This window comes from Sus scrofa, chromosome 6, assembly GCF_054392235.1.
Source record: "Sus scrofa isolate SSC_HxYL_T2T_F1_AM1 chromosome 6, Sscrofa_HxYL_maternal_Yorkshire_Landrace_v2.0, whole genome shotgun sequence".
NCBI lineage: Eukaryota > Metazoa > Chordata > Mammalia > Artiodactyla > Suidae > Sus > Sus scrofa.
Window position 1 is genome coordinate 62,165,438 of NC_139388.1, and position 22,277 is coordinate 62,187,714.

Below are 22,277 nucleotides of genomic sequence, written 5' to 3' on the forward strand. Positions count from 1 at the left end.
AAACTCCCAGGCCAGGTGTCAGGTCAGCTGTACCTGCGGGCCTACATCAGCCACAGCTAGGTCGGATCCTTCACCTGAGCGGGGCCAGGCATCGAGCCCTCGTTCTCATGCTTACCAGTGGGTTCATTATTGGCAATACACGACGGGGACTCCTTAATCCGACATCTTTCCTTGTGGGAAGGGCAGAAAGTGGGGTACCCGTTGTCATGTTTCCTTGGAACTTTCACATTTTCCAGATTTTTCTAAAAGGGTGGGACTTCCCTGGGTTGGTGCGGTCCCTTGTGCATCTTCTCAGCCTGTGGTACTCAAACTGTGGGGGCACTTTCTGGTCTAGGGAGGGAAGTGCCGCCATTTTTTGAGTGTTACCGATTGAGTAGCTCCCCTTTGGTAGAGATCCTTGGCACGCCTGCACCCCACGCCCAGGTTTAGATCCTTCTGCTTAACGTTTCATTTGTTTTTAACCTATTTACTGTTAGGCCAATGCTCTTCAGGGAAACCTCCCCAGTGCTTTTCCATCTAGAAGGGGAAGGATGCTCCAGGTCTCCGGGCACAAGTTCCAACTTCTCAGACCGTGATACTCAAAGTGGGGGTGCTTGCCGTTTTTTTTGCACTGGAAAGTGCTTCCATTTTGAGCAACTCTGTCTGGGAAAAGCATCTTAAGACCTGGAAACCAGTGATTTCAGAACAGTTCACGAGCCATTCTACCGATCCCAGCTAATCCGGATTCAGACCGGCCCTCATCTTGAATCGGTTCTTTCCAATCCTATTGCTGTTGGTCCTGAAGTCTTGTTTTTTTATAAGCGGACAAGACTGCTTGGTGTCTTACCTGAGGTCAGCAACCAAGGGCCGGACTCCTGAGACTCCAGCATTTACCCTGCAGGGCGTGTCCCCATACAGAGATAGTTACACGACCCCTTAAATTTTGCTGGTATGTTTTGCTGTTGGACCTTACACCCTCAGAATTTACCAATGCCAGTGAATTTAATAAAAATAGTATTCTACCCGTATTGTCTGGATTCTGTCTGGTGGTTTTCTAGTTACTGACCCTAACGTGGGGGTTATGGTGGGAGGGAGAATGGGCAGTTTTGCTAACTGCAAAACTAAGAAAACAAAGCTTGGGAGTTCCCGTCGTGGCGCAGTGGTTAACGAATCCGACTAGGGATCCGGCGTGACGGTGAGCTGTGGTGTAGGTTGCAGATCTGGCTCAGAAACCGCGTTGCTGTGGCTCTGGCGTAGGCTAGTGGCTATAACTCCAATTGGACCCCTAGCTTGGGAACCTCCATATGTCGCGGGAGGCCCAAGAAATGAAAAAAGACAAAAACAATGCTTAAGGTGTTGGGATTGTGGGTTTCAGTATCGTGAACAAATTAACCTATTATGGGTTTGATGCCATAAAATAGTTTTTATAAACCTAAAAAGCCATTGTAGCTTTCTCAGCCAGCTGGAGTTGTTACCAAGACAACATGAGAGTAGCCGAAATATTGGGGAGAGATGGGGGGGCCGGGTCTTGAAGAGAATTAAGGTTTGCTCAGTGGTTCACACAGCTGAACCTAGTTTCTGGGATCAGTGACCACCTATAGGCCAGGTGCCTTAGTAAGTTTGAGATGAATGTGAAAAACGGTGTAATTTAACACCCAACTGCAATGTTGCAGAGGAGATGCAAGGTTCAGTCCCTGGCCTTGCTACTTGGGTTGAAGGATCCAGCATTTCTGTGAGCTGTGGTGTAGGTCAAGAAGTGCCTTGGAGTTCCCGTCGTGGCTCAGTGGTTAATGAATCCGACTAGGAACCATGAGGTTGCGGGTTCGATCCCTGCTCTTGCTCAGTGGGTTAAGGATCTGGCGTTGCCGAGAGCTATGGTGTAGGTTGCAGATGCGTCTCGGATCCTGAGTTGCTGTGGCTCTGGCGTAGGCCGGTGGCTACAGCTCCAATTAGACCCCTAGCCTGGGAAACTCCATGTGCCGCAGGAGCGGCCCAAGAAATGGCAAAAAGATAAAAAGTGGCTTGGATCTGGTTTTGCCATCGGAGCTTCCATATGCCATAGGCGCAGCCCTAAAAGACAGGGTATACCCAGTGGGCTCCCACGACCATTCCAACCCTGGAGGCATGTGTTGATGGGCACATACTACAAATATGAAGGCAGAAAACGGAGTTCCTGTCATGGCGCAGGGGTTGCAGCTCCAATTGGACCCCTAGCCTGGAAACCTCCATATGCCGTGGGTGCGGCCCTAAACCCCCCCCCCCCAAAAAAAGGGAAGAAAACGCCTTCACCTTAAGGCATCCTCAACATTCACTGCCACAGTTTTCAGACCCAGCCCAGGGGTTGGGTCAAAATGTTCAATGACTTGGTTACTCTTTGGTTCAGCTGCCTTTCAAAGTCTTGTTCATGGTCAACACAGCTTGTGAGAAAAGCTGTTTCAGAAATCGCTTTGAAGGGGCTTGAGGGTGGTGGGGTCTGAGGCCAGGTAAACTCGAGATGATTCCATAATGTATTAGAGATTTAATGATGAGCTCGGTAACATCAGTACTTTCTTTTGAGAGACAGTTTAATGTGAAGTCAACATTTATTGACGGGCACAGGAGTGATGTGTTCAGAGTCTGGGTTTTTCAGCGTTTCCAAGGATACAGCATCATTAGGGCACTACATCTATCAGAAGTTTTCTCTGTTTCCGGCTAAATTCTCTCCCGATACCATGGCATGCTCGTGGCACCCTGGTGAAGTTAGGCAACAATCATGGGCATAGTCAGAAGGTCACGAGCTCAGATCCACGAGGATGAGATTCAGGTTGATTTCATGCGTTCATCTAAAGCACAGAGCAGGTCATTGGCCAGCCTGCAGGTCTCCATAGAACTGTGGTGCAGAGCAAGAGGGCAGGGTTTTCGGCATGACAATCACTCCAAGGTGCACTGCCTAGGCTATGTCATGTCCTTATTGCACCAAGAGACCCTGAGAATAAGGTTCCACAGCTTGGGCACAATGGACATGCAAGCTAAGTACTCCGTAGGGGGCTGCCCTGCACATTTTATAGGGTGTTTAGCAGGATCCCTGGCCTTACCCACTAGATGCCAGTATCTCCCCACCCCAATATCCCCTGACACTACCAGGTGTTCTTTGAGGGCAGGGGGCCAAATCCCCTTTGGTTGAGAGCTGCTCTGGAATCATCTGGGGCCCCACCCCACATTCTCTCCATGGCACCGAGTGCCAACACTGAAACTCCAAGCTCCATCACAGATGGGTGGGTTCCATGGACCCCCTAGCAGCAGGAATCCTCTCACAGAGAAGCCTGTCTCTCGAGGAAGTAAAGAGAGAGCCAGATCATTGCTGATGATCGGATCCTGGGAGGATCTTTCTCTGTCCGGACTTCCCGACAAGACCCGGCAGGGGAGCCATTCAGCAGCCAATGTCCAGGTACGGTTTTGTTACACGAAGTGCCGCCAAGCTCCTGTGGGTCATTTTGTTAAGGTCCATTCCAAATAACCTGGGGACACAGAGCAGGAAATATTCCAGGCCACTATAGTGACATCCAACCCACAGAGCAATGCTATCCCGCCTCCTGCGCTGTTAAAATACCTGATTCCCATGACTAGTTCTTCATTTGAAACCACATCCCATTGGGAAATAGGCTTACTCTAAACAAAACACCATTTTAAGTCCCTAACCTGTGTTGGCTCGTGTAATTAGGAATAATCTTAGGTAGAAGAGACTCTTTCTTCATTTTTACAGCCCAGGATACTGAGATGCTAAGAGGTTGGGTTTGCCTTTATATATGTGCGTGTGTAATAAACCTGGTAAGTGATGGAATTAGGATTTGAGGCCAGGCAGAGTAATTCCAGGTTTACTTTGGAAATTTGACAGATTTGGAAATACATACTCATAACTTCTTACCCAAGATCACGGTCACACAGTCAGTAAAAGGTGTGGGCATCTCCCAAGACACAAAGTGAAGGCCTCTCTGTATTTTGTATGAATTGCATACATGAGTGGACCAATGCATTATTTGCAAATTTTCTAGATTATGTATTTATCCAAACTAGGCGGTGGGGTGTCTCGATGATTGACCTGTCCTCCTGGTTCCAAGCCCCCTCTCCTGTCTTCTCCAGAATCGGGGCCATCTCTCACCAGAGGACTCGAAGTTTGCAGCCAGGATGGCTCAGCCTCTTGCACAGCAGCCGGACCCCTGTGTTCCCCAGGACGTTGTTGGTCAGATAAAGCTCTGTCAGGGTCTGGTTGACCCCCAGCATGGAAGAGAGATCCTCGCAAGCTTTGGCTGTGAGCCCACAGCTGTCCAGCCTGTGCAAAATAAGAAATGGTTGAAGCAACATCAGGACTTACTGCTGGAAAATTTCATCTTCATAAGGAATCAGCATGATGCTTTTAGAGATCAAATTTTTTTTTTTTTTTTTTTTTTTTTTTTTTTTTTTTTTAAGAAAAAGTAGAGAAAAGCCAAACCAGCCAAGGATAAGGCTTCTGGGGTGGTGGAAAGCATGAAGGAAGGCATTTGCCAATGCTGCTCCATTCACAGCTCCTTCTATCGTAAATACCCTTTGACTCTGCAGGTAAGTACCCATTCCCCCTTCTGGCAATTCTCTCCCAATTTCTCATTGAAACCTCAGTCTCAGTCTATCTGGGATTAACGCTGTCTTCAGCTTCTAGCAGATACAGGCTCCAGGCCAAAGTTAGTTGGTTTCTAGGTCCCCAGCCATCATGAAGGGCTCCAGGTGGGCACGAGAGTCATCCAAAACCAGTGAATCAGAACCATGCTTTTCTTGGAGTTTTTTCTTTCAAAACTTGTACCTGGAAAGAAGTCATCTATAGATCGCAGGCATTTTGCCACCACATATAGATTCAAGGGTAACCTTAACTGATAATGGAGCCAGTACAAGTATAGAAGATAGTGGAGATCACATATCCAAAGACCTGGGTCAAACCATACCTGAAACCCACATTTCAGTTACACAGAGTAATCAGTATTTGTGGGTTTTTTTTTTGGGGGGGGGGCTGTTTTTGTTTTTCTTTTTGCTATGCCCAAGGCATGTAGAAGTTCCCAGGTAGGGCTCGAACCCAGGCCATAGTTGCAACCTGCACCACAGCTGCAGCAGCAGCAACACTAGATTCTTAACATGCTGAGCCACAAGGGAACTCTTTTTTTTTTTAGAAGCCAACATGATTTGGGTGGCCCACCCCCCCAAAACTCAATACTATGCCATCTGAGTTTCTCTAATTTCTATTCAGTTTCCAATTGTGTTTCTTTCCTGTATTCCATGCTGTTATGATGAAAAGAATAGTTAGCATTACTGAAGTACTGTTGCAACTGGGGTATTAAACAGAAATATTTTCTCTCTTAGTTTGGGGCCATGAGGCAATAGATGCTAGTTTTTTTTTGCTGTTGTTGTTTTTTTGTCTGTTTGCCATTTCTTGGGCCGCTCCCGTGGCATATGGAGGTTCCCTGGCTAGGGGTCGAATCAGAGCTGTAGCCACCAGCCTACACCAGAGCCACAGCAACACCAGATCCGAGCTGTGTCTGCAACCTACACCACAGCTCATGGCAATGCTAGATCCTTAATCCACTGAGCAAGGCCAGGGATCAAACCCGCAACCTCATGGTTCTTAGTCGGGTTCGTTAACCACTGAGCCACGACGGGAACTCCGATGCTAGCTTTCAAACAAGGTGTAAGACAACAGTTCAGAGAGTTCTGTGGCACAACAGGTTAAGGATCTGGTGCTGTCACTGCAGCAGCTCAGGTCACTGCTGGTCCACAGGTTCGATCCCTGGCCCGAGAACTTCCACATGCCAAGGCTGTGGCCAAAAAGAAAAAAACCGGCAGTGCAGGACTTGCAAAGGAAGAGAAAAAACCAGTTCAGTGATATACAATCACCCAGATCACAGGTACAGAAGGGTCAGAAGTAGACACACAGTGAGAGCTGGGGAGGGGGGATGCAAACAGGTTGGGTTGACCCAGATTATTCCACGTTGGGAGACTGGACAGTGGTGGCACCTCCCATGGGGTCCCTGTCAGCACTCACATAAGATCCTCCTGCGAGAGGCAGCATTTGCACACCTGCCAGATGGGGGTGTGGTACTGACATCCCTAAAGGACCCTAGCAGCACCAATGAAAGCAGAGATACTGTTCCAAAGCCCTCATCTTATTTCCCAGTTAGCCAATGCCCCGGATAAGCAGGAGATGCACAAATAGAAGACAAAACAGAAGTTCCCATTGTGGCTCAGTGGTTAACAAATCCAACTAGGAACCATGAGGTTGTGGGTTTGATCCCTGGCCTTGCTCAGTGGGTTAAGGATCCGGCGTTCCCATGAGCTGTGGTGTAGGTTGCAGACACAGCTCGGATCTGGTGTTGCTGTGGCTGTGGTGTAGGCCGGCAGCTGTGACTCCAATTAGACCCCTAGCCTGGAAACCTCCATATGACAAGGGGGCGGCCCTAGAAAAGTGCCCCCCCCCAAAAAAAAGACAAAACAAAAATAGGTAAGCCTCAACTCATTCTAAGTCGTCTGCCGTGTTGGGAGAAAGGGGAAGGAAAAAATATCCATTAATATTGGACTGGAATGCACACTGGAGCAGACTGAATTTTTATAATATAAAGGTTACCGCAAAGCTAGAAATCTGCCCAAGTGACTGTCCGGGGAAATTGGGGAGTGGGGGGTTAACAGAAAATGTCTAGAGGCGACCAGTGAAGGAAAAATTCAGCATTTTGTGTTTTGTAATCCCATAGAGTATGAATTACTCTACAATTTGTTTGCACCATTTTTCTTTTCACCTCTGGGCATTTTTTTTTTTTCTGTCTTTTGTCTCTTTAGGGCTGCACCCACAACATATGGCATATGGAGGTTCCCAAGCTAGGGGTCAACTCAGAGCCGCAGCTGCGGGCCACAGCCACAGCAACCCAAGATCCAAGCCGCATCTGCGACCTACGCCACAGCTCACGGCAATGCCGGATCCTTAACCCACTGAGCCAGGCCAGGGATTAAACCCGCACCCTCATGGATGCTAGTTGGGTTCATTAACCACTGAGCCATGATGGGAACTCCCCTCTGGGCATCTTGTATCTTCCAAAGTGATGGCAGGATGACCATTCAATAGACAGAAAACTCCCACCCCAGGGACCAGCATCACCACTGGTCCTGACTCCCAGCCACTCACCAGAGTTTCTGGAGCCTGCAGGTGGGGTGTCTCAGCCCCTCACACAGCAAGGACATGCCACAGTCTCCCAGGTCATTAAAGCTCAGGTCCAGCTCCTGGAGGTGGTGGTTGACCTGGAGCACAGCAGAGAGACCCTCACAGGCTGCAGAGCTGAGCCGGCAAATGCCCAGCCTGGAAAGACATTAAGCAAAAGCACAGAGCTGACCCATTCCTTCTGCAGACATCTGAAGCTCAAGGACCTCAAAAGTGCCACTGAATTGGAGTTCCCTGGTGGCCTAGTGGTTAAGGATTTGGCGTTGTCACTGCAGTGGCTCAGGTCACTTCTGAGGCATGGGTTCTATCCTTGGCCCAAGAACTTATGCATACCCATGGCCAAAAAAAAAAAGCTGTTACTGTTTTTTGTTTTTTATCTTTTTGCAGCATATGGAGGTTCCCAGGCTAGGGGTCTAATCGGAGCTATAGCCGCCGGCCTACGCCAGAGCCACAGCAACACGGGATCCGAGCCACGTCTGCAACCTATACCACAGCTCACGGCAACGCCAGATCCTTAACCCACTGAGCAAGGCCAAGGATCGAACCCGAAACCTCATGGTTCCTAGTCGGATTCGTTAACCACTGAGCCATGAAGGGAACTCCCAAAGCTGTTACTGTGTTAACAAACTAGCGGATATAACCCAAAAGAAGCAAACTCACAGGTATAGAGGACAAACTCCAGTGGGTACCAGTGGGAGAAGGAGGGGGGAAGGGCAATACAGGGGTCGGGGAGTTGGGAGGTGCCAGCTATTGGGTGTAAGATGGGCTCAGGATGTATTTATTGTACAATATGGGGAATGCAGCTAATATTTTGAAATAACCTAAATGGAGTATAACCTTTTTAAATGGTATATAAAAAAAAGAAGTGCTACTTATTGTATAGCTTTTTTCTCCTAATTCCCAGGGATTCCCACAAGTCCTTACTTAGAGCTGCCTGTGCTGTGAAAACCTAAACTCCCTTTTCCTTCCGTGTGTTCGTTTCCTCACGGGACATGTTGGATCTATGTAAATATGACTATTTATGTGTGGCTGACCTGGTGTTGCTGGACAGAGGGAAGGGACCCAGGCTTGGCCAACAGAGTCACGTTGGCGTACCTGGATCAAGGCATCCTCAAATTTGCATGGAAGAGCACACATCTACAAATAAACATAAAAATTTGCCAAAACAAACAAACAAAAAGCCAAGCCAGAATTTCCCTAAGAGTAGGGCATATTACATGCAAAAACAACTAGAGCAATGGAAAACTGGAATGAGGACAGAGACCGATAGAAAGTCAGACACAAACTGGGGAAGTGGTTTACCACGGAGCCGGCACTGCAAGGCCAGCAAGGAAAGAATGAGTTCTTTATTAAATGCTGCAAAAACTGGAGACAAGTAAGGTGGATTCCACCTAACTACATATATAAATGTACAAATGAAGTTAAGCCTGTCTTTGACATTGTGTTGGTAAATTAGATGTCACAAAAAAAATATGTATATATCATAGATACAAACTACTATATATTAAATAGATCAGTAACAAGGTCCTGCTGTATAGCATAGGGAACTGTATTCAGTATCTTATAATAAACTATAACGGAAAATAATCTGAAAAAGAATACATTCTTTTTTTTTTTTTTTTTTTTTTGCTTTTTAGGGCCGAATCTGCAGCATATGGAGGTTCCTAGGCTAGGGGTCCAATCGGAGCTGTAGCTGCCAGCCTACCCCACAGCCACAGCAATGCCAGATCCAAGCTGTTTTCTGCAATCTACACCAGAGCTCATGCCAATTCTGGATCCTTAACCCACTGAGCAAGGCCAGGGATCAAACCTGTACCCTCATGGATCCTAGTTGAATTCATTAACTGCTGAGCCATGAAGGGAACTCTAAGAATATACTCTAAAAAAGAGCTTAGGGGAGGCGTTCATGAGGAAGAAGCATTTGTTTTGAGTCCTAACAGATGAAACAGATATTTTTATATATAAATATAAAATATACACATATACATATATAAAAATATACATATAGACAATCATATATGTATAACTGAATCACTTTGCTGTACCCTAGAAATTAATACAACATTGTAAATCAACTACTCTTCAATTTTTATTTTTGTATCTTTTTGGTCATGCCTGCAGCATGTGAAGGTTCCTGGGCTACAGCAGTGAATGCCAGATCCTTTACCCACTGTGCCACAAGGGAACTCCCTAATATCAATTTTTTTAAATAAACAAAAAGTAAAAATATATATCATAGAAATACATATAGATTTGGTTTCAAAACATAAAGATTTGAAAGAATCCATGGACAAGCTGATAGACTGATGATCTGAGAATACATACATTTCCTAAGTCTGCTATCGACCAAGGGTTAATATCTAAAATATTTAGGGAACATCTGCAAATCAACCAAGCAAATATGAAACTCATTCTAAAGAAATAAACTACATGGGAGTTCCCATTGTGGCACAGTGGTTAATGAATCCGACTAGGAACCATGAGGTTGGGGGTTTGATCCCTGGCCTTGCTCATTGGGTCAAGGATCCTTCATTGCCGTGAGCTGTGGTGTAGGTCGCAGACGAGGCTCGGATCTGGTGTTGCTGTGGCTGTGGTGTAGGCCAGCGGCTGCAGCTCCAATTAGACCCCTAGCCTGAGAACCTCCATATGCCATGGGAGCGGCCCTGGAAAGGGCAAAAAGCCAAAAAAAAAAAGAAAGAAATTATGAATAGGCAAATCACAGAATGGGGAAATGTAAAAGGCTAAGAAGCACATGAATTGAGGCTCCACTTCACTAATTATGACCAAAAAAAACTGGAAACATTTTCCACCCATCAGAATATTAAAAATAGAAAGCTGAATAATCATAAAAATATGAGGAAGTGGAAGCTTTTTTTTATTGCTGGTGGACGTGTAAACAGTTGCATTTTCCTAGAGAGCAATTTGGATTTTCTTTTTATTTTTTTATTTTTTTTGGCTGCCCCTGGCACACACAGAAGTTCCCAGGCCAGGGATCGAACTCATACCACAGCAGTGACCAGAATCACTACAGTGACAAAGTCATACCCTTCACCCACTGGGCTACCAGGGAACTCCACAAATTAGACACTTTGATAAGTGACAAAGAGAAGAATAAGGTTAAGTGGAATCCTAAAACTAGACTTTATCTAGGGGCTTAGGGAAGGTGTCCATGAGAAAGAAGCATTTGTTTTGGGTCCTAACAGATGAAACGGGTGTTATCAGGGCTAAAAACAAAAAAAAAAAAAAAAAAAAAAAAGGAGAGAGAGCAGAAGGGCATTCCAGAAAGGAAGAATGGCTTGTGCAAAGGTCCTGTGGCAGAGAAACCTTTGAAAGAAGGCTGCTGTAGCTAGAGGTTAGGAGAAGAGAGGAGAGAGATGGCCCCATTGAGCCCAGACAAGAGGGCAGGGATTGTGAATTTGGCCTCGCAGGGTGTGAGCAGAGCAGGACTCACCGGAGGGTCTGGAGTTTGCACTGGGGGTGCCTGAGGCCCTCACAAAGCAGCAGCACTCCGGGGTCCCCCAGTTCATTCAGGCTCAGGTCCAGCTCCATCAGGCTCTGGTTCCCACTGAGGGTGGCAGCCAGGTCTTCACAGGCAGCAGCACTGAGCTGGCAGATCTTCAACCTGTTGGAAAATCCAGTTCAACAGATATTATGGAGTGTTGCCCCTTCAAGGCTCATTTGTGTGTGTGTGTGTGTGTGTGTGTCATTTTAGGGCTGCACCCATGGCATATGAAGGTTCCCAGGCTCGGGGTGGAATCGGAGCTGTAGCCACTGGCCTACACCACAGCCAGAGCAACTTGGAATCTGAGCCACGTCTGCCACCTACACCACAGCTCATGGCAACTCCAGATCATTAACCCACTGAGTGAGGCCAAGGATTGAACCTGTGTCCTCATGGATACTAGTCAGATTCATTTCAGCTGAGCCACAAAGGGAACTTCTCTATAAGACTAATTTTATCCTCCCTGCTCCCAATCTTAAAAGGAAACTTTTCAGGAGTTCCTGATGTGGTACAATGGGTTAATGATCTGGCTTGTCTCTGTGGCGGCACTGGTTCCTTCCCAGGTTAAGGATCCGGCATTGCTGCAGCTGTGGCTCAGATCTGATCCCTGGCCCAGGAACTTCCATATGCCCTGAGTGCAACCGAAAAAGAAAAAAAAGGAACCTTTTCAAATAAACAGGTTGTTTGAAAAAGAGCCAAAGGTTTGAATAGACGTTTCTCCAAAGAAGACATATAATAGCCACAAATCACATGAAAAGATGTTTAACTTCATTAATCATTAGGAAAATGCAAATCAAAAGAGCAATGAGATATCACCACATTCGTACATACTTGGATAACTACTATCCCCGCCGAAAGCAAGCAAGCAAGCAAGCAAGAAAACACTGCTTGCTTCAGCACTATATATATTAAAAAAATAAAAAGTAAAAGTAAAACAAAAAAACCAGTGTTGGCAAGGATGTGGAGAAATTGGCAAACTTGTGCACCATTAGTGAGAATGTAAGATGGAAACTTTCTGCCCCATTGGTGGGAACTTCTCCCACTATGGAAAACAATATGACTGAATCCTCAAAAAATTAAAAATAACCTTATGATCCATCAGTTCCACTCCTGGTTGTATACCCAAAAGAATTAACAGCAGGGGCTCAAAGTAACATTTGTACCCTAATGTTCATTAGTATTATGCAAAAGAGCCAAAAGGCAGAAGCAACCCAAGTGTCCATTAACAGATGAATGAATCAATAAACAAAATGTATTTTATCTAAATCTGTATCTATCTATCTATCTATACTCACACACAATGGAATATTATGCAGCCTTAAGAAGGAAGGAAATTCTAACAGAGGCTACAACATGGATGAACCTTGAAAACATCATACTAAGAGAAATAAACCATTCACAAAAAGACAACTGCTTTGTTTTTGTCTTTAAAAAACAATGTATTGAAGCATAGTTGATTTGCCATATTGGGTGAATTTCTGCTGGAAGGACAACTCCTTTGTGATTCCAAGGATGCGAAGTCCCAGGGATCGCCTCCCCAAAGCCAGAGGGTACCACTCACCACAAGATCCGTAGCCTGCAGACGGGGTGTCTCAAGCCTTGACACAAGAGCCTCAGACCAGAATCCTCCAGTGCATTTCCTGTCAGGTCCAGCTCCTCCAGGTGTCGACTGGAGCTGAGCACAGAGGCGATCTCCTGGCAAGCCCCAGCCTCCAGCTGACACTTCCTCAACCTTGGAAGGAAGGAGACCTTGAAGAGGTCTTGCTTTTCTGCATCCTGATGGCTCCTGCCCCTTTAATCACACAACCTGAACCTCCCCACGCCACTCCAATTACTTAGAGGGACAAGACTTGGTCATTTCCAGCAAGGAGCGTCCTGCCTTGTAAGACAAACAGGTGAGCAATTGTGACCCAGGGGCAGTGGTGCCATGGAAGCAGTAATATAAAGCATGATAATTCAGGGAGGGGTTTCTAGAGCTCACAAACCCGTTTTTGCAATTATCACCCCTCCACCCTGGGACCTCAAGTGACTTTTCTTTTTTTTGTTTGTTTGTTTTTTTAGGGCTGTAACCCATGACATATGGAAGTTCCCAGGCTAGAGGTCGAATTGGAGCTGTGAGCCCAGAGCCACAGCAACGCCAGATCCCAACTGCAACTGTGACCTACACCGCGGCTTGCAGGAATGCCAGATCCTTAATCCACTGAGCAAGGCCAGGGATCAAATCTGCATCCTTATGGATACTAGTAGGGTTCTTATCCGACTGAGCCACAACGGGAACTCCTGGGTGGTTTTCCTAAAACAGTGGCCTTGTGGGAAAAGGGAATGACATGACTTAAGGACCTTTGCATGAGGACCTCTGGGGTTCTGACTCCCTAGGATGCAGTCAACAAGCAGAGTGTGGGTTCTGAGTGAACAAGTGGCCCCACGGACTCCACATCACATGGACATTGGTGAGGTCAGAAGAGGCCAGAAAGAGGTTCTTCAAAGTCCAAAGAGTCCGGGGCAGAGGTCTAAGGTCATGGGTCTAAGGGCAGCCCTAGTTCAAGGCAGAGGTTTAGAGATCAGCATTAGGGGAGATGCTGTCACCAAGCAGGACCCTATGGGGCTTTCCTAGGACAGACCCCCACCCATGTCCTCCACCTGCCTTTTGTCTGTAGAAAAACTTCAAAGGATCAATTTAATCAGAGAAGTAAGGAAATGCAGAGAAAAAGGAAAATAGTCGATCAAGACAAAATAATACTACTTGAGCCATGCAACAAAGTCAAGGACCTTTAGTTCTTCCTCAAGGATTATGGGTAAAATTTTGAGCCATGTCCTTTGAGCTCTTCTGCAGATGCTGAAACCCCACCAGGTGAAATAAGTTAACTGTCTGTGACCCACAAACAGGTAAACCCCGGACTGGACAGGTTAGAACCAGAAGGTTGATGATGCTGGCTCCCACTGAGCTCACCACCAACCAGTCAGAAGATGGTCCTCAAGCTGACCACGCCCCTGCTCCTTGAACCCTATGACTCTTCACTACCCCACGAGGGCAGGGGGCACACAGTCTTGAGCGCATTAGCCTGCAGTGGCCCCCTTTGCCTGGCAAAGCAATAAAAGCTTTCTTTCCACCTCACCCCAAACTCTAGCGCCAAGATTTAATCCATCAGCGGTTGTACAGAGGCTGGATTTCAGCAACAATACTTCAAGCTGGGAGGCAGGGTTGGAGAGAGACAACAAGCTTGCCCAGGGAATCAGCGGAGCCGGGGAGATCATGAAGACAGAGGGTTTGTTCCGGGGCCGGGGTGGGGTACTCACTGCACCATCTGTAGCCTGCACTTGGGGTGCCGGAGCCCCTTGCAAAGCAGCTTCACGCCTGGTAGCCCCAGGCTGTTGCCACTCAGATCCATCCTTACTAAATGCTTATTGGCTATCAGTGCCAACGCCAGGTCCTGGCAGGCAGAGCTGGAGATCTGGCACCTCTTCAACCTGGGATGGGAAAAAGAAAAAAAGAGGCAGGTAATTTCCTCTGTGGTTGTTTTGTGCAATCTCTCTCTTGTCCTTTCTCCCTCGCTGTCTTTTTTTTTTTTGCTTTTTAGGGCTGCACCCACAGCATATGGAGGTTCCCAGGATCCGGATCCCATCGAAGCTACAGCTGCTAGCCTACATCACGGCCACAGCAATGCAGGATCCAAGCCAAATCCGAGACCTACACCACAGCTCACAGCAACGCCGGATCCTTAACCCACTGAGCGAGGCCAGGGATAGAACCTGCGTCCTCATGGAAGCTAGTCAGATTTGTTTCCGCTGAGCCACAACAGGAACTCCCTATGTTCTTTCTGACTGAGTCCCAGAAGAGGGAGCAGGAGGGCCACCAGAAGGTCGTGGACCAGCCTAGACTCACCTGAGGTTCTGAAGATTGCAGTTGGGGTGTCCAAGTCCTTGACACAGCAGCTTCACCCCCCGGCTTCCCAAAGCATTGCTGTACAAAACCAGCTCCACCAGGTTGGGACTGGTGCTCAGGGCAGCAGCCAGCTGCTCACTATAGGCATCTGGCAGAAGATTCCTCTCAGGTCTGCACAAAGGAAAGACAGGACAGTGGCTTTCCCAAGGTGATGTATGGCCCTTTGTATGTCACTTTATAATTCATGAAGATTCTGTCATCTTTATTTTAATTTTTTCTTTCTTTCTCTCTCTCTCTTTTTGGCCATGCCCACGGCATGAAAAAGTTCCCATGCCAAGGATGGAACTTGTGCCAGTGACAACACCAGGCCGTTAACCACAAAGCTACCAGGGAACTCCCTACTTTTTTTTTTTAAGGTCGCACCCACAGCATACGGAAGCTGTCAGGCTAGGGGTTAAAGTGGAGCTGGAGCTACAGGCCTACACCACAGCCAGAGCAACGCAGGATCCAAGCCCCGTGACCTACACCACAGCTCGTGGCAACGCCAGATCCTTAACCCACTGAGTAAGGCCAGGACCAAACCCCCGTCCTCATGGATACTAGTTGGGTTCATTATGGCTGAGCCACAAAGGGAACTCCCTACTTTAATTTATCTCCTGAATGACCCTCAGTTACTTGCCCCAAGAATCCATAACCTCCAACTTACAAGCCCTTAGCCAAATCCTATATGTGGGTCTTCTAGCAATGATTGGCAAGGTACAGCCCATGACCAAATCAGGGCTACAAACTGCTTTTGTAAATACAGCTTTATGGGAGCCCAACCACACCCATTCATGTATGCATTTTCTGCGTTGCTTTCTGCTACACTGGCAGCGTTGGGCAATTGCAACAGAGAATATCCATCCTGCCCACAAAGCTAAAAACATTTAGAGAAGGAGTTCCCGTTGTGGCGCAGCGGTTAACGAATCCGACTAAGAACCATGAGGTTGGGGGTTCGATCCTTGGCCTTGCTCAGTGGGTTAACAATTCAGCGTTGCCCTGAGCTGTGGTGTAGGTTGCAGATGCGGCTCATATCCCGCGTTGCTGTGACTGTGAGGTAGGCCAGCAGCTACAGCTCCATTAGACCCCTAGCCTGGGAACCTCCATATGTCGCAGGAAGCGGCCCTAGAAAAGGCGAAAAGACAAAAAGGGGGGGGGGCAGTAGTTCGCACTGTGGCACAATGTGTTAAGGATCCAGCATTGCCGCAACTGTGGCAAAGGTCACAGCCACAGTTTGAACTTGATCTCTGGCCTAGGATCCTCCATATGCCACAGGCACAGCCCCCCAAAACCCAAACAAACAAACAACCAAAGGGGGCCAGCAACAAAGACCTCCTGGTATAGCACAGGGAACTATACTCACATCTTGTAATAACATATAATGAAAAAGAATCTGTAAAAGAATATATATATTCATCATGTAGGGGATTCATATATATATATATTACATATATCTGAACACTTTTTGTACACCTGAAACTAACACAATATTGTAGATCAACTATACCTCAATAAAGATGAAAACCCAGGAAAAAAGATCCATATGGAGTTCCCTTATGGTACTATGGGTTAAGGATCCAGCATTGTCACTGCTGTGGTGCAAGTTCGATCCCTGGTCCAAGAACTTCCGCATGCTTTGGGCATGGTCAAAACCAAACCAAAACAAAACAAAACCACCCGTAAAGTTTAGAAAAACACTGAAAAAAAAAAAAAAAGTGCCAAGTCCACAAATAAAAGACCCTTGATAACATTTGTTGATTGAATACATTCTCCTTGACATGGCTCCAACTTAGTCCTGATGAGTATTGTTTAAGAGCAAGTACATACAGAGTTCCCATCGTGGCTCCGTGGTAACAAACCTGCCTAGGATTCATAAGGATTCAGGTTCGATCCCTGGCCTTGTTCTGTGGGTCAAGATCTGGCATTGCCGTGAGCTGTGGTATAGGCCAGCAGCTACAGCTCTGATTTGACCCACGATCTGGGAACTTCCATATGCCGTGGGTACAGCCCTAAAAAGACCCCTCCCCCCAAAAAATAGAGCAAGAAAATAACCTGGACATGACTGACATTTTGGGGTCAGGTCCTTATGATGGAGGCTGTTCTGTGCAATGTAGGATGTTTTTGCTGCATCCTTGGCTTCCACTCCCTTGATGCAAGTAGCAGCCCTCCCATCTCTCTTACTTGTGACAACCACCTGTTTCTCCAGATAGCGCCAAATATCTCCTGGGGTGGGAGCCAAGTTACCCCCATTGAGAACGTGAACTTGGTTAAGCCCGTGAACTTGGAGAACGCTCCCCAGCAAGTACTTACGACTGCGCCAGGGGCATCTGAGGCCACCTCACCCCGTCTTCTCCATCGGCGTTGTAGGCAGCCCCGTACAGCTGCAGCACCGCGGCGTTCCTGCAGTTCTTTGCACAGAAGGAGGAGACCATGTGTTCCATCTTGGTGGCGATACTGTTGACCACGACCACTTGGAAGTGGCTCAGGGCTTGTTGGATGAATTCCTCTTCCTGGAGCTCGTACAGACAGCTGAAGAACTCCAGGGAGCCCTGCTTCAGGGTGGACCCCTCGCTCTGAGCCTTGCTGCGGATCCACTCCAGAAGTTCCATCTTGGCGTGAGGCGAGACTTTCCAGCCAAGCATCTTCTCCAGGGAGCATCTGGTCTCCTCATTCAGGAGTCCAAACAGGAACCGGACCGTGAGGGCCAGGAAGCTCCTTTCGGAGAAGGCATATTCAGACAACAGCCGGGTGATATTTTGCTCAGGGCCGGATCTGCTGTCCCCACCATCCAGGATATAGTACATGGCCGCGAAGAATTCCTGGAAACTCAAGTGGATGAAGCTGTAGAACTTCTCACAGTTGATATCCTTCTGGAAGATGTTCATGTTGAGGAAGGAAGAGACATCCGCCACCTCTAGGCCATGCTTCCGGAGGTCCTGCTCCTCAAATAGGATTTTCTGATGCCAGAGGCCATCGGCTGCCAAAGAGCACAGCCCTCTCTGGTTGGGCGGGGGCTGCAGGGTTGGGGTCCCAGGCTTGGGTTGCATCAGACTCAGAAGGTAGAGCAAGTACACGGCTGTCGTGGTCCTGGACGTGTGTCTTAAAAGGCCCCCGCCCTCCAACTGCTGCTTGAGGCAGGTGCAAACCACCCAGCACACCATGGGGATGAAACACAGCGTGAAGAGGGGCTCGTTGTCCCTGACGAAACTGAAGACGTGGCTGGCCTGCTCCTCGCTGGGGAAATACTTGTAGAAGAACTCTTTCCTTTCGGCCTCGGAGAAGCCCAGGATCTCCACGTGCCTGGGATGCTCAAGCAAACGGTGGAGCTTCTCCAAAGCCGTGGGTCTGGTGGTGATGAGCAAAGACAGCTCGGGCATCAGCTTCTTCCGAATCAGGCTGCTAAGGAGAACCTCCGTGGGCCGTTTCTTCTCCCAGCAGAGGCACCAGGGGCCCTGAGGATCGTGGAAAGAGGGTTTGAGTTCGTCAAAGCCGTCGATGATAAAGAGGAGGCGCTCGGGGGCCCGGACGAGCTCCTGGAGGGGCACGCTGGGCTCGGGCCAGCAACTGGAGATGAGGTCTCGTGCGCTCCGCTCCACGGTGCTCTGGTTCATCTCCCGGCAGTTGATGTAGAAGACATAATCAAACCTGTCCTGGAAGAGCTTCCCGTCGGCCCAATCCAGCATCACCTTGTGGGCCAGCATAGATTTGCCCATCCCCGCCGCCCCCTGCAGGACCACAATGCGCGGTGGCTCTGGGCGCTCCTCATCGGGCTCAAAGAGGGTCTCCATCTGAATGAGGCCGGCCGGGTGGCCGACGGTTCTGGCATGCCCCTGGCCTGTGTCCAAAAGCTTCTGCTGGGCCCGCAAGGGATTCGAGTGCTCCTTCACCAGGAGGAGCCGCGTGTACCGGTGGCTGAGGTTGACGCACTCCCCCAGGCGCGCGTTTCTGTCTTCCATCAGCCGGAATTTCCTGCGGACATAGTCCCGGTAAGTTTCCTGGGGATCTGGTGGAGAGGAATGAAGGATCCGTATAGAGTCATCAGCAACCTTTTTTTTTTTTTTTTTTTTTTTTTTGTCTTTTTGCCATTTCTAGGGCCACTTAGCAATGCAGGATCCAAGCCACATCTGCAACCTACACCACAGCTCAGAGCAACGCCGGATCCTTAACCCACGGAGCAAGGGCAGGGATCGAACCTGCAACCTCATGGTTCCCAGTCAGATTTGTTACCCACTGAGCCATGATGGGAACTCATCAGCAACTTTTAATGAATTCATGAATTCAAGCAAACCTTGGTCTCTAGTGCCTACGTGTCCTGTAATAGCCTTGGCAGCATTTTCTAGACAGAGCCTGAGAATTTTGTTATTTATTTCCCTGTACAGGTCTTCCTTTCTGGTGAGCAGAGGCATTAAGGTGGGAACTGTAGTTGCCAAGGGGCGGGGGGTCGGGAGATGGACTGGGATTTGGGGGTGAGTAGATGCAAACATTTAGAATAAATAAACAGTGAGGTCCTACTCTACAGCCCAGGGAACTATATCCAATCTCTTGCGGTAGAACATGATGGAAGATCATATGAGGAAAAGAATGTGTGTATGTATGTGTGTGTGTGTGTGTGTGTGTGTGTGTGTGTATAACTGGGTCACTTTGCTGTTCAGCAGAAATTGACAGAACATTGTAAATCAACTATAATAATAAATTAAGGTGTTCCCCCTGTGGCTCAGCGGTAACAAACCCAACTAGCCTCCATGAAGATGCAAGTTCGATCCCTGGCCTTGCTTCCTGGGTTAAGGAATGGGGGTAGGCTCAGACGTGGCTTGGATCCTACACTGCTGTGGCTGTGGCATAAGCTGGCAGCTGCAGGTCTGATTTGACCCCTCACCTGGGAACCTCCAAATGGCAGAGGTGCGGCCCTAAAAAGACAAAAAAAAAAAAAAAAAAAAAAAAAAAGAGAGAGCGAGAGAGACAAAAATCAAGAAAATAAATTTAAAATCCAACACATGCCTCCGTGATTGAAAACCTTGCAAGCACATTCAAACTTGAGGATGTGAATCTACCTTTTCAACTGTTATTTTTGTGAAATCTAAATATGGATCACGTAGTTCCAATAAAATTTAGAATTTGAAATAAGATGTGCTCTAAGATACAATGGATTTGAAGACAGTTTTTCGAAAAAGAAGGCATGTCAAATAACAAATTGATAATGTTTCATATTGATCACATGGTACAATGAGAATATTTTGGATATATTGGGTTAGATAAAATATTTTATTAAAATTAATTTCACTCATTTCTTTTTGTTGGTAGAACATTATAAATAACATATGTGGTTTACATTGTGTTTCTACTAGGCAGAGCTGCTTTAGAGTTTTCCAAATCATTATTTTATCTGATGCTTCCAGAGAAGGAGGCAGGCAGACAAGGTATATTTTACAAATGGGAAAACAGATCCAGACCCAGGATCGACGACTTCTCTAAGACCGTGTGGGAGTTCCCGTGGTGGCTCAGTGAAAAGACATCTGACTAGTACTGATAAGGATGCAGGTTTGATCCCTGGCCTCACTCAGGGGGTTACGGATCTGGCATTTCTGTGAGCTGTGGTTTAGGTTTCAGAGGCAGCTCAGATCTAGTGTTGCTGTGGCTGCGGCTGTGGCTGGCGGCTACAGCTCCAATTCAACCCCTAGCCTGGGAACTTCCAGATGCCGCAGGCACGGCCCTAAACAATTAAAAAAAAAAAAAAAAAAAAAAAGACCACGTGATGAATCTATGGTAGGACGGAAATGGGGATCCATGGAGCTGGATTCTAGATCCAGCGCATGGACTATGCCCTTGAAAGAGTGTCTAGAATCATTCATGTTTTATTGTTGACGATGTTGCTGTCCATTCAACAACCCATCCTGCTGCTTCTTCCTGGCCAACGATCCTAATTTTATTCAGGTGGTCTGTGTTGATTCCTTGATTCCTGTGACTATTATCCCTTCAGAAGCCCCCCCAGGGATGAATGAGACTATTTTGCTACATCCGTCATGAGTATGTGCGCCAGTCCTGAGCAAGGCGTTACACGGGTATAGAAATTTAATGACAGTATTTTATTTTGAATAAAATGAAAATCTCTCCCCCCCCAGCCCTGCCCCACCCCACTTTTTAGGGCCACACCTGCAGTTCCCAGGGTAGGGATGGAATCAGAGCTGTAGCTGCCAGCCTACATCATAGCCACAGCAACTCAGGGTCCCAGCCGCATCTGCGATGAACACAGCAGCTCATGGAAATGCCAGATCCCTGACCCACTGAGCGAGGCCAGGGGTTGATCCTACATCCTCATGGATACTAGTCAGATTCATTTCTGCTGAGCCATGGTGGGATTGCTAAAATGACGATCTCTGGAGGAAGAAACCCTTTGTCTCCCTTTTTCCTCTCCTTGGAAGGCACTTAAATTCTGTGAAATGGTTGGGTTGCCATGAAGTAAGCAGAGGAAATAGGTAACAAGTGGAGCAACAAGTCTTAGAACAAATGAAACTAGGCAGTCGGGGCTTTGGTGGCGTGAATCCACCTTACGAGTTCTGCAGTTGCTCACCCCCAGACTTCTTGTTATATGCAAACAGGAAATAAGTGTCCTTTTCGCTAGATCGGCTCTTAGTGGGGTAGTCTGAGAAGTGTAGCCTCAAGCATTCTGATGGAGGCAAGGCTCGCGGCTCACCTTTTCTTAGCGTTGCAGGAAAGTCTTCCAGAGAACACGCTGACTGGTTCCCCGGTGAGAACAGGTCACCAGGTGGAGTCTCTAAAAGAGACATTTTACAAGATCAGCTGTCACCTATCTGACCAGCACTCATAATATCAGCTACCATTACATCATACTGTCTATATAACAACCCATTGTCCACATGGGTCCCAGTCATGGTGACTGGCACCTCCATTCAATTAATGTCCTCAGCTAGGGAGTTCTCTTTCTCTCTCTCTCTCTTTTTTTTTCTGCTTTTTAGGGCCGCACCTGCAGCATATGGAGGTTCCCAGGCGAGGGATCCAATTGGAGCTACAGCTGCTGGCCTACGCCACAGCCACAGCAACGCAGGATCCAAGCCGCATCTGCAACCTACACCACAGGTCACGACAACGCCTGATCCTTAACCCACTGAGCAAGGCCAGGGATCGAACCGGTAACCTCGTGGTTCCTAGTCAGATTCGTTTCCACTGCACCATGACAGGAACTCCTCAAGCAGAAAGTTCTGAGTCAACTTGGATTCCTCCCTCCTTTTCAGCCCAGCCATGTCTCATCCATCACCCAATTCCATCCATCCATCCATTCAACAAATATGCTTTATATTGGGCACCAATGCTAGCCGGGCATTTTTCTAACAAAGAAGACATGAAGTCTCTGCTCCATGGACTTTACACGGTGTGGGGAATTCAGCATATAAAAAAATGAACACCAAATACAACTTTAGATCATGATGAGAATTGTGTCCAAAATTAAAGTTATAGTCCAGCATGATGAAACTAATATTTTATTTTGGGTGGCCAAGAAAGGTTTTCTCTATAAGTATCTACAATTATTCAAGATTATAAATAAATATATTTACACCTTTTTCTTCCTTTATTACTGATAGCACTTTGATTTTCACATATATCGTTAACGGAGTTCCCATCATGGCACAGTGGTTAACGAATCCGACGAG

General features: G+C 47.4%; 1 protein-coding gene and 1 non-coding gene across 4 annotated transcripts in view; one reads left to right on the forward strand and one right to left on the reverse strand.

Moving 5' to 3' along the window:
- Positions 1 to 293: 293 nt before the first annotated feature.
- On the forward strand, positions 294 to 371 carry MIR371 (microRNA mir-371). Its single transcript, NR_128558.1, has one exon. It is a non-coding gene; the product is annotated as a microRNA mir-371 (primary transcript).
- A 2,154-nt stretch (positions 372 to 2,525) lies between these two features.
- Positions 2,526 to 22,277, reverse strand: part of NLRP12 (NLR family pyrin domain containing 12) — a 34,454-nt gene continuing 14,702 nt past the window's right edge. For all 3 annotated transcript variants that reach the window (XM_084961943.1, XM_013998737.3, XM_013998739.3), the window contains 9 exons: positions 21,302 to 21,382; positions 16,921 to 18,613; positions 14,572 to 14,742; positions 13,986 to 14,156; positions 12,250 to 12,420; positions 10,638 to 10,808; positions 7,154 to 7,324; positions 4,118 to 4,288; positions 2,526 to 3,476 (listed from right to left, as the gene is read on the reverse strand). In XM_084961943.1, the coding sequence (XP_084818069.1) occupies positions 3,389 to 3,476; positions 4,118 to 4,288; positions 7,154 to 7,324; positions 10,638 to 10,808; positions 12,250 to 12,420; positions 13,986 to 14,156; positions 14,572 to 14,742; positions 16,921 to 18,613; positions 21,302 to 21,382 (2,888 nt within the window). In that variant the 3' untranslated portion in view covers positions 2,526 to 3,388. The remainder of the gene's footprint in view (positions 3,477 to 4,117; positions 4,289 to 7,153; positions 7,325 to 10,637; positions 10,809 to 12,249; positions 12,421 to 13,985; positions 14,157 to 14,571; positions 14,743 to 16,920; positions 18,614 to 21,301; positions 21,383 to 22,277) is intronic.